Source organism: Kryptolebias marmoratus, linkage group LG19, assembly GCF_001649575.2.
Source record: "Kryptolebias marmoratus isolate JLee-2015 linkage group LG19, ASM164957v2, whole genome shotgun sequence".
In the NCBI taxonomy this organism is placed as follows: domain Eukaryota; kingdom Metazoa; phylum Chordata; class Actinopteri; order Cyprinodontiformes; family Rivulidae; genus Kryptolebias; species Kryptolebias marmoratus.
The window spans coordinates 17,978,521-17,991,358 of NC_051448.1; the positions used below are offsets into that span (position 1 = coordinate 17,978,521).

Consider the following 12,838-nt stretch of genomic DNA (forward strand, 5'->3'; position numbering starts at 1 on the left):
AAAATGACGTGCACGAGTCAAAACACTGCTCTGCAATGCCTCGTTAGCAATACTAGCATTTAGCACTCAGACTGGACATTAGTTGCTCAATCAGGTCAGAACTAAGCTTTATTATTTAACTTATTTCTCCAAACTGAGGCTGTTCAAAGAGCCATCTACAACAAGTAAGACAGGAACCGTTCATTTCTACAGAACCCCACGTCAAAAGATCTGCACTATCACTTTAAGGTCTCATTCACCGTTGTTTGTTAAATCCCAACTGTCATATAAATACTGTAGCTTAATTTTAAATATGCAGCAAACTATCATAAATTATGATTCATAAAGGCAGGCGGTATAACTTTATGCAGTCCAAATACCTTTGTCTCAGCGAGCCAGTGGTGTGGATCTTTCACTAATCCAGGTCTCTGGGAGATCGCCTGTTAGAGCAGAATAGAAATACATGCAAATGTGAGCCGTCATGCCTTTGTTAGTATGCATTACGTAATTCTCCTCACACACACACACAGAGGTTTCACTGTGAGAGTGATTCTAACAAATGTACAGCAAATTAAAAAAAATAATTAAATAATTTAAAAAAAAACAATGGAAATATAGATGGACAAACAACAGGATGGGAAATGAGAGCATAAAATTGCCACTACTCAAAAACCCTGATAACTTTAGTACGAAGCGTCTTCTGCCAATTTAAAGTGGCGTGCATGCCTTCGACACAACGTGTGAAACTACACACGCCGGTGAGCGCACACCTTTGCGCGGAGGCGGTGCGTGTCATAGAAATGAGCTCAGGGACTGTGCCGTTTCCTTCGCAGACAAGCTTGACAGCATCAGCAATGCAAACCGAGTGCCAACACTTAATGACTGCCGACACGCACAGACACACAAAAAAAAACCACACCGTTACCACATAAAGGGACACACGGAGAAGCGCGACCCCGGGTCTACACGGCGCTCGTCGGAAAGCCTACTTCTGTCGACGGCGTGAAGCTGCTGACATGTGCCGGCTAATGGGTGGAATCTACGGCAAAGGTAAACAATTCATGCAGTATTTCTTTACCTTTCTTTTACATGACAGAGTAAAACCACGAGCATGACACAACCTGAAATGAAACATAAGAAAGGGCCTATGCTGATTTTTATATTTTACAACATTGTTATCAATATTATTTTCTACGTAAAGGAATCAGGGTTGCAACATTCCATGAATTTTCAAAGTTGGAGGAATTTATGGGAATAGACTAAAATAAGGCTAGAATTTAAAATACTAAAAACTACCTAATATTAAGGTTTTAAATAGTTGGTTAAAATAAGTTTTTTGCATAATTTTGACTTAAATTGCTGTATCATTAAAACACATTAAAAAGTTATAAAATAGACCACCCGGACATGTAGGGATAGATGGAAATAGTAACATATAAAGTTTGGGTCAGAGCTGTGTGAATGAAGTTTGACCTTTTCTGCACATAAATTTGGACACTTCTATGGATTCTTTTTTTTGTGATAATTGCAATTTTACTGAATTTTGTTTTGTTACAATGACAAAAAACATGGGAAAAAAAATCAAATAATGTAAATATTTTGTTTAGAGTTGGGTGCATGAATTTAGAAAAGGATTGCAACAACAAGAGTACTGTAACAATGTTCAAAATCCTAATAAAATAAAAGTTGTGGCGCTTTGACGCAGTGAAGTCGTCACTGATGTCATCATTCGCAAATTAGGTCATCAAATTTGTTACTTTCACCAACTTTGGGTCAAACTTATTAGTTGCTTAGGACATAATCTGGATATTCCAAAACAAAATGCTATTTTTTTTTTTGTCTGGGCATGATAGTTTGTTTAAATTATCCCTAATTTCCAGTTAATTCTCATGGAAAGTTTCCAATTTGGAATATTTTCCAAAATTCCCCAGCTTGACTTCTCACGGAAAGTTTACAGAAATTTACTGCAAAATTTCCACCCCTTTGCAGCCCGAAGTGGAACAAAAGTGCAATCTATTCAGCAGCACAGGGGTCACCAACTGAGTTTGAATTTCTCTGGATTGCCTTTGATGCAGAAAACAGACAAATAAATAAATAAAGCTTGCAAAACTCCTCAACTGTCATCCTTGACGATAAGAGGTTAAGCCTCAGGGAGAAAATATAATTTATCCCATTTATAATACATGTACTTCAACATTAGAGGTTTATAAACAGCATGTGTTGTTTACCAGCAAAACTGAGATGTTGTATTTTTATGCACAAATGCAGAGGTGATTTCACTTTTTTATTTTATTTTTAAATTTAGATACTATATTTTGCCCGAGTCACTGTGCAAGAGGGGTTAAGTGAGAAAGAAAAGGCACCGTATGAAAAAAACACATGTTAAAAAAATATTACAAATGTAAAATAAGAGAATTTAAAACAACCACCACCATCCCCAACCCCTGTGGGCCAGATGAGGCCCTCTTAATGGGCCAAATTTGGCCCACGGGCCTCCGTTTGATGGTCATTACAGTTGTATTTCTGGGTGTTTTCAGTCAAGCCAGTCAGCTTGAAGGAGGTCTTGTTGGAAGGGGTTTTGTGTTATGGTCAGATATGTTTTCACCATCAAAAAAAATAAATTTTCACAACATTCTTAAAATTTTATTTATTGTGCACCAAATCATTATTTTAAAAAAACAGCTATGGAAATGTTCCAGGTAAGCAGCAATACAGGGATTGAACCGATAAAGCTGCTCCTACTTTGCAGATGTCCATTTAAAAAAATGCCTTTGATTCATAATGTTGTGTCAAAACTTTTTTATAGAGCAGGGAAAATAAAGCAAACAAAAGCAAACAAATATAGATGATATTTCTCCAGTTACAGCTTGACTTTATTGGCTCATACATGTCACGCTTCGATGCACTGAAAGTATCTGGCTAGGCAGCTCAGACTTTTCAGCAGCCAAAAGATATTTGGCAACACATTCCCATTTAGAAGCATCTAAAATCTGAAACTTTTCTGTTGCTGTAGAGCTGCAGGCAGCACATCGATCCACACCGAAATCAATACCTGACGGTGTGCAGGAGGACGACTTATTGGGTTAAACTGTTACCAAATTAGTGTTTTTGTCACTAGATTTATCTACTTTTCAGTCATTTATAGCAATTTTCTTTATTGAAAAAAAAAAATCTTAAAATAAAATGACTTGCTATGTTAGAGGAAAATCTCACCCTGCCTCGTCGCAGTGTTTCAACAGTGGAGAAGCTCCTTATACCAGTGGACTGCTGTAATGCTACACAGACGGAACACAGTCCACTATTAGAAACACCTGACTGCTGTCTGTTTAATGCCTGGGAGAAGGAACGACAGCTCACAAGAACATGAGTGAGAAAAGAGGCAAACAAAGATATTCAGCTGCTCAAATGTAATAAATTCTAATGTAAATATAAATCTACCGTCTCCCTCATTGTACCGTGTGGACCAGTTTATTCACTCTCCATCCATTAATGCAAATGGCCTCCAATTTGCATTTTTTCTTTTTCAAAGTTTGCTTCCAATTTGCATAACAATCACGCGGCCAAACAACTTGCGAAGGAATAGACGTTCGGCGGGGACGCGTTCTCGGTCTATTATGCCGCGCCGCCACTGCAGAAGAGGACATTGTGTGAGGTTTGGTATCCGGTGAATAATTTACAGTAATCTCAGGTGACCTCTTGGAAACCACGGTGAATTTAGAAACATCCTGTGTTGCCAGGTTGGAGAAGTTGTGATGATGCCCGATACTCTCTGAACGGGGTGTGGGAAACAGATTTGGTGACCAAAGTAGAAGGAAGGGGTAGCAGAGGGTTGATGGGGTCTGTACCAGGAAGATATTTAGTTATTAGCAAAAACAAATTACCATCAGATTAGTTTGGGTCAAATAAACAAAACGATGATCCAGAAGTTGACAACTACTTGTTCTGTGAGTGTAATAAAACTGTCTGAAAACTTGGAAATTAGGCACGGGTTGGTTTAAAGGTTTGCCCTGATGTTAAAAGCCAGTTTATATATATCATCCTCATGACTTAAATGCCTTTCAATGAAATGTCAAAGTCTGTGCAGAGTTTTCTCCAGTCATACGTTGTACAGAGTAGGAAACTTGAGTTGGCCAAAACTTTCCCCCTCATTTAAAGAGAGAAAAAAGCTAAAAGACTTTTTTCGCTGGTAGCAAGAAGCAGAGACGATCATGGCTCAACTAACAGAGATGCTCTGCCTATTACTCTTTTTAAAGGAGCGATTTGTTGTTTTGAAACAAACATTTGCAACAGGCATCAAGAGTCAGCATACTGTATCTACTGATGAAATAAATCACCTACTAAAGGCTCAGTACGTTGTTCTTTCGGCTGCTCCCATCTTCAGGGGTCGACACACGAACGATTTGGTAATCGTTTTACGCCGGATGCCCTTCCTGCCGCAACGTGGGCTCGAACCTGCAACCTCAGGATTACAAGACTGTGGCACTGACCACCGAGATAAAACGCAACTAATTAACTATTTACAGTTTGAACAACAGACAGGAACTAATATCCTGAGGAAAGGGCATCTTTATTTAGTCATAATAAATTTAGTTGCTGTTTATTGTATATTTTAGTTTGGATTTTTCACATTTGTGTGCATCTATTTAAAACACATATTTTTGAAAACAACCTGATGACTCTCTGGTGTTTTAGCTGACAGATTTTGAACTTGCCAAATTTCAACTTGATTCCTGGCTACATGAATTACCTGATAACGAATTGAAACATGGTGACTTTAAACACATTCAGTTGTTTTCTCTCTCATCAGTAAAATGACTGTAAAATATTGTGATATTGTTAGTATTGTTAGAGCATTTATTTTATTTTAAATAAATCCTACTAGGTTAAGTAATACATTCTTAACTTTTGGTTTTTATACCATAAAACCATAGTATTTTGCTCATTCTGTCAAACCCTTGTACTAGTCCATGCTAAATTGCAATTTGACTAAAACCAAAAATGTCCAAACTAACCTGAAATGTAAAGTTAGGTGAAAAAAATTGATGGCTTTTTAAACAAACACATCCTAAATTAGTTAAAAGTTGAGAATGCTACAATGAAACGTAAGACAGTTTAGTTATAATGGTTTTGCTCTTTATATTCGTGGCTTGAGAATAATTCGTTATCAATAATATATAACGACATATCAAGTCGCAACACTTTCACAATTTCCAGACACCACTACTAAAAAAATAAAATAAAATCAATCTGTAATTGATTTTCAAAACCTTAAACAGAGCAGCTGGCTTTGTGCCAGCTGAATCTTCCTGTCGACTCGCTAACAAAGCAAAACACAACTTCCTTCAGGCTACATTTGTTGAAAGAAAAAACGAATAAGACACGACAAACAAATTCACAAGTGTAAACTCGCACACAGCTTAGAAAAAAAACCTGTTTTTTCCCCCTCAAAAATATAGTGACAGGGTATTCAACATGAAAAACAGTCGATTTTTCTGGACCCTTTCTGTTCTGAAGTGAAGTAAACATCACCGCTGCACAGGTGTAAAGAGACTTTCTTTTTTTTTTTTTTCTCCTGGTTGTCACTCGAAACCAAACAAAAACAAATTTCTCGAGTTGTTGCTTTGGCAGCTTAAAGTGTGGCAATAGGGCGCCGTGCCGAAAGTCCCCGTCTCAGGGGAGTGTACAGCCCAACGTCGGAGCGGGTGACTGCGTGGGAAGATAAAACGCGTCTCAGCCTCTCGCTCGGGCTCCGTTACCTTCTTCTCCAGCCATCAAAGCCTGTTTGGTGCAGCGGCAGACAAAAGGGAGGTGAAACTGCTGGAAAACGTAACAAGGAGGCAGGGAGTTGAAAGTGTTGTCTGTGGGCTTCAAATGAAAGAAATGCCACTTTTTTTTCTTCCCTTTTTTTTTTGAAGCAGAACTACCGTGGCGCCCGAGTTTTTGTGACTGCTAATTTAAATAAGTAGACGGCAGTTTATGTCTCTTTCAGAGTGGGAAGAAATCTGGGGTGGCGAGGATTTTTTTGTTTGTTTTGTTTTGGATTTTTTTTTTCCTGGAAGCCATATGTTTGCTTCACCTCCTACTGGGAAATTGGAAAAGATGGAAAGATTCGGATAGAAACAGATGGGGGAACTGTTAAGACTAACAGCAAGTGTAGATGACAAAGTAGGGACATTTTAAACATTTCTTTTTCCCATTTTGCGTTTCTCTTCACTATTCAGCGAACAGGAGAAGAAGGTGCAGGATGAGAAGAACAAAAAGACGGCCTGTCTAGAATCGCTCTCCAAAAAGCAACTGATGTTTCCCTCCCCTTCTTTTTTCTGATCCTCTTTCTCGGATTCATTTCACAGAAATCCTGAAGCACTCGATACTGATTATGCAGCCAGTGTTTTAAAAATGAAACAGGCTGAAAGCGGGAAAAATATGAATCGCCCCAAACAGGGAAAACTCTTTTGGGCAGCAGTAAAATTAATAAATAAGAGTAGAGCAAATTAAACATGAAGTAGGGATTGTGTGAGCTGTACCTCAAGCTCAGACTGTTTTCATATTTAGAGTAATCATGTCGGGAGTTCATAAATGTGACTGGACTGGGATTCTGTAATTTATCCCATATAGACCAGGGATATACTGTTATGGTACTTGTATTCGTTCGTTTTTGGTACAGGTCAAAATGTAGGAGTGTACTGGACAAAGAGTCAAACAGCTCCATCCAACATTGACTGAACGCAGATTTTTTGGTAAAAGGAATGGTGTTTGCATCTCCAAAAGAAAAAAAAAAGTCCTTGGCACAAAAAGTTGCCCGTGGCACGCGACCAAGTGCCTCTCTACCCCCTACGTTGTTTTGTCAGAAAAGTGTTGCCACGACATGCGCACTGTCCCCCCCACGGTGCGCACGCTTGGGTTTTCGCTGCTTTTTCTGTGCCAGCGACAATGTTAGCAAAGAAGCTGACGAGCACTGGCAAGAAGCTGAAGGTCTCCCTCACCAATGAAGTGAAAAAGGACGTCAAAAAAACAAAAGGATAAGAGCGGTGTACGGGTGATCCGACAGCCCACTGCTGTCTGGTGGATAGTTATTGAATTGCTCTCTTTTTTATTCCTTAAAATACTTCCAAACTCCAGACACGTTGGCACGCTACATCACACAGTCTGCTGTTTTACGATGGCCGAGCCACACTGCGTCATGGCTTGATTTTTAATAATTAAAATCAGGAGTGGAGTGGCGCAGCTACTCTGACACCAATTATTGAAAAACGTTTTGATTGCTACTTGTGGTCATTATTGGGACATCCCTAGTTATTTCATTAATATTTCCCCATATAATGCTTCTAGCAATGTTATTATGTAGGAACAATACTTCTATTATGTTGAAAATTACTATTATAGTGAGTGTTGTGCAAGCTCCTTTTTCTTTTGGATGGGTGAGTTGTTAAATCTAATTTGAATTTTCTTTGTTTTCATTGGAATGAACTTGCTCATATCAGTTTTCAAGATGCAAATCACCTGTTGGAATAAATTATATTCATTTTTAGAGGTTTGACTGTGCAGTCTTGTTTTAACAAGCTGTACAACAAAGGAACACTTTAGAGCAGAATTTAATTTATTTCTGAGTTTCCCCTCAACACCACAGAAAGGTAGGTGCAAACTGCACAGCAGGTGAAGACAGCGACGACGAATAAAGATGTGTGAACGATTACGCAAAAGCTATAAATTGATAATGTACGGCTAATAGTTCAGACACAGTTCAAGCTAACACAGCAGCAACATGCAACCGTGGTCTACTCTTGATGATACAAGTTTAAATCGGTGCTGAAAGTACTGAGTTTACACTTGTCTGCATTTTAGACAGCAACATGCATTTTAGCCTTTTATGAGCAAGAACAGCTACAGTTGCTCACAACTCATCCAAGACTTATGCCGTTCACGTCACAAATGATGGATGAACACCCAGGACTACTGAGAGTTAATTACTGGTAACTGTGCGCAACATCACGACCGGCTGGAAACGCGCCAAGCTCACATCTGGTAGAGCAACTCCAGGAGACGGTGTTTGGATGGAAATTAAAGAGACCGAAAGCACAGATTCTAGTCACAGCACTAGAATAATAATGTAACGCACAAAGACTTTCCCTCTGCCGTTCGGAAAACGTACCAAACTGGGACTTCAAAACCAAAACTCAAAGCAGGATTTTTGTGCACCGTTACGTCTCAGGCATCTACTTTGTCTCTACATTATCAACAGCAACATCAACAACTGTACAACAAACACTCAGATTTTTAGTCAACATCTTATGTTGTTTCTGATTCTGTTCTCGCAGTATAAGTGAACATTATGAGAATGATGGGATAACGACTCTTAGCAAACCCTTTTATTAATGAGCCCACTCATTAGCTAATCACTGCTAAGTTTGACTTCTTTTCAACATGATGGATTAGAAAACAGGTGTATGTACCCATACAACGACCAAATGTGTCCTCTGAATTTGACCTATCACACGTGTGAAATGCACACAAGTGGCACAGTGGGCAGCTATTTAAACACCCGGAGAGCAGTTAAAAGATTAGGCGTCTTGCTCAAGGACACTGCGACATGTGGGCACGGCCTGGAATGGAGCCTGCGACTGCGGCCCCGAGAAAGCTGCTCGACCGGTGCCCCACAGCCACCCATGTCTGACTGCATCACCACTGAACCAGATTGAAAAATCTAGCAGAAAAGAGCAGGCTGGATTAATAAGCCTTGAACAGCAGGGAAAAACTAGCTTCAAGCATGTTGGGGAGCACGTGTTGGTTCATGCATTTATAAAACTGTAAAACCCTGTGACTGAAAAGACCCTCTCTGGTGGATAAAGTTTGCAGGTATGCACGAGAAACTGAAACTTTTATCAGTCAGGCTGTTTGTGTTAACTCGTTTTCCATCAGTCCAGTGCAAAGTGCTTCAGCTAGCTCATGTGGATTAGCAGTGTAGCTCAGCCATTGCAATTCTTGCCAAACCAGACTGTGTCAGAAGATGACAGCACAGGATCTCTTCAAGTTTTATTGGGCAAAATAAGCACCCTTACCATTAAAAACACTACGGTTAGCAAAAGAGCTTGGTAGATGTAACAATCCTTTAATACCTACAGCCCGTAAATGACAACAAAACAAGGGCTTCTCAAGACAGTACTCACAACTTATCATTTTTGTCTAACATAATGACTATTTAAAAATGAATGACCAAAGGAATGAGATGGTGAATATTGGGCTTCTTCTGGCAGAATTCACCTTCAGGAAAAGGGTGAGGAGATGAGATATTCAAGAGGAGACAAGAGTAGACGTCTGCATAAGGAGCCAGTTGAGACAGCTTGGGTATCAGGAACATATGCCTTCTGGACTACTTTAGAGGGAGGTGCTTTGATCATTTCCCACCGAAAAGAGGTCCCAGGGTAGACCGGTAACTTGCTGTAGAGATTATCTCTTATGAGAATGCCTCAGAGTGCCCCTGAATAAACTGGAAAAGGTAACTGGGGAAGTCTGTGGATCTCTACTTTAGCAGTTGCCTCCGCTTCCCAGTTCTGAATACGCAGGAAAAGATGGATAAATTGCCCATTTCTAATAGGTGCCTTGCTTCAGCTTAGCATCCAGTGAACCAAAGACCCAAATATTTCCCTTAAGAGTTGGTGAAATGTCAGTGCTAAATGGAGAATTAACAATGGACCAGTTTGAGACAACTCTTTCAGGATATTATTTGTGCAAGTGAACATTGTGAATGTGCTCAGTTTAAGCGTTGTAAAAAAAAAAAAAAAGTAATAATAAAATGTAAAAAAACAGAAAATAAATAAATGTTTTTTGAAAAACAAAAATGGCAAACAGCATTGGGGGGGGGAGACCGATAATAAAAGAAATACCTGTAGTTTGTCCTCTCCGTTGCGAGCCAGGCTACGGCAGGCCGCGTCCAGTTCTTCGCCCATCGCAGTAAGAACAGTTTCTTGTTCTGCTTCCAGCTGCATCACCTTCTGCTCGAGCCTCACGAGTTCAGTCGCAGACGCCCGTCTCAGCTCACCTGACCTGGTCTGACGGCAACAGCAGCGTGGTGAACAAGCTTTCTGGGGTTCTTCTTGGTAATAATCGTACGCAATGTCGGGTTGAGAAACAGGTTGTTCTAAAACTAAGAAATATCTTTGTTGAACAGTACAAGTTCAGTTTTTACAGTAACTACAGAAACACAATGCTGATCGTTGGAGAGCTATTTAAATTTTGCTACAATAAATGTATGCTTTCCTTTTCCGGTCAGTGCTGACGATAATCTCAGAAAATACAAAGAATCGATGCGTCAGAGGACAGAAACCCAGTAATCAGTGCTGCCTGGAGACTATAAATCATTATCTTGTCACTGAGATAATAAATCTCTTATGTTACATTAATAAGAACCTGTTTTCTACTCTCAACCAATTTCAAATCAATACATGGCTCTACTGAAAGCACCTCATACAACTTATCAGGGGCCAGTAAGAGAGGTGAACTGGGGTTACTACTTCACATCAAAAGACTTTGATAAAATAAAAACTGCTAATGTGGCACTACTTAATCTTTCACACTATTCTTAACTCTGTTTGATCACCAGATTCTAACATGTATAGATTTTAAGGCAAGAGCAGAAGGAATAGAAAGAAACATCTTTCTAAATTAAGCGTTTTAGTACAATTTTACTACCAGCATAAACAAATACTGCTGGAATATCTTTCCTAAATTTTTAAATGGACTTAATTTACTAGTACAAATACACAGACGTACAACACACTGCTGGACTACTCATTGTCAAATAGATTGCATTTTTGTTTAAATGCTAGATACAATAATAGTAAAACTTGAAGTTGCAATTTAAAAATGGCACAGTCAATAAAGTTCATGCAGCTGTTCACTACAGTGTGTGCTTAAGACATCTAATAGAGTGAATCTTATTGTATGACTTTATGTTCTTTGCTTGCAGAGTCATTGAGCTATCTCTGTCACAACTCCAATCAGCATAAACAGCTTGGAACGACAACAAAACATCTGCATTTATAATCTGCCCGTTAATGATAGTCATTACAGCAGGAAAACATGGCAAGGGATTCTTGGCTTACTTTGTCCTCCAGTTCCTGTTTGACTTGCTGGTATTTTCTGTGCAGAAGCGAACGCGCCTCTTCTTTGGTGCACAGCTGTGCCGCCAGCTTATCGCACTCATCCTTCATCCTGTCCAACTTGATGTGCAGCGCCGCACACAGCTCCTTGTCTGACGCCGCGTCGGCCTGGTTACGGGAGCAGGGATAAACATGTGATAATAATTTGAGATCATTACAGCTGCTGGATTAATTAGGCCAACATGATCAACTTCAAATAGGTAGTTTTGTTCATTTGTTTGCTTTTTGTTTGTTTCTTTTCTTTTCTAGTGTCTTGGATTTAACTAATTTTTAGATTTTAAAATTTACGTTTTGTATATTTGTATTTTATTTTTTTCTCAATTAAATTGTTTCTTCAGTTCCATGTTTGAGTTACCATTGTTCAATCCTTCTACAACTTACTGCTGTTCTAAATCATTTTGCATGTGGTTTTCGTTTGTCGTTTGTGTTTGCCGCTTTTCTTTTATGTTCCGTTTTTATCTGGTGTAAAGCACTTTGCGTTACATCATGTAAATGAAAAGTGATTAATAAATAAATCTGAAAATTTTAAATGAAAATACGGTGGATTCATAAAGCATGCATACTACCACCTCACCCATATCTCTATTTTGTTGCCTTACCTGGAATTTAGAAAAAATGGGGGAAAGGGGAATAAATTTTTTAAATTGACGCAACATAACTACTACTTTGAAGAGGCAAAATATGTTTTGTGATGAACCAAACAAGAAATATGAACAAAACCTGTAAAACCTCAGAGTGAAAAACTATTCAGGACTTTTACTGGACCATTCCAGGACATTTAACTGTTGAGTGTTTGTCCTGCTGGAAGGTGAACCTGTGTCTCGGTCTCAAATGTCTGAAAGACTCAAACAGGTGTCCCACAAGAATTTCTCTACATTTTGCTCCATCCATTTTTCCTTCAACTCGGATCAACTTCTGAGTTCCTGCCATTGAAAAGTATCCCTATGGCATGATGCTCCCACCGCCATGCTTCACTGTGGGGATTGTGTTCTTAGTTTGATGAGGTGTTAGCTTTTCACTCGATGCAGTGCCGAAAATATTTGATTTCCTGTCATCTGACCGGGTTCTGACCTGGGTTATCTTTGTTCTCCTGGTTATTCTCTGATTAAAGCACTCCTTACACGTTCTGAGTTTTGGTGGATAACCGTCACTTGGTAGGTTTGCAGCAGTGACATAATCCTTCTGTTTCCTAACAATGGATTTAATGGAGCTGCTCATGGTTGGGAATATTTTTTTTTTCATAACTCAACCCTGATCTGCACTTCTCTACAACTTTGTCTCCGACCTGTGTGTGGAGAGTTCCTTGGTCTTCATATCTCTTGCTTACTACTTAGAGGTGCTGCTGTAGTGTTGATTCTGGGGACTATCAGAGCAGGTGTCTATTTACAGTTTATTGAACCAATTATGTGGCTTCTGGAGGTACAGGTGGAGCTTTATAGCAGAGGAAGTGAACACATGAATGCACCACTTATCAGTTTTATAGTTTTAAAATTCTATCAACCATTTTTTGTTCCATTTACCCTCAATAATGTGGAGTATTTTCTGTAGGCTGCTAAGCTTTAATTAAATTCATCCATCCATTCTCTTCCGCTTATCCGGGGTCGGGTCGCGGGGGCAGCAGCCTAAGCAGGGAGACCCAGACTTCCCTCTCCCCAGCCACTTGGGCCAGCTCCTCCGGGGGAATCCCAAGGTGTTCCCGGGCC

General features: G+C 39.4%; 1 protein-coding gene across 2 annotated transcripts in view; it reads right to left on the minus strand.

Moving 5' to 3' along the window:
• Window positions 1-12,838, minus strand: part of LOC108231849 (centrosomal protein of 128 kDa) — a 65,532-nt gene that overhangs the window by 14,841 nt on the left and 37,853 nt on the right. For both annotated transcript variants that reach the window (XM_017409208.3, XM_017409207.3), the window contains 3 exons: window positions 11,079-11,243; window positions 9,861-10,025; window positions 360-419 (listed from right to left, as the gene is read on the minus strand). In XM_017409208.3, coding sequence (XP_017264697.1) covers window positions 360-419; window positions 9,861-10,025; window positions 11,079-11,243 — 390 coding nt within the window. The remainder of the gene's footprint in view (window positions 1-359; window positions 420-9,860; window positions 10,026-11,078; window positions 11,244-12,838) is intronic.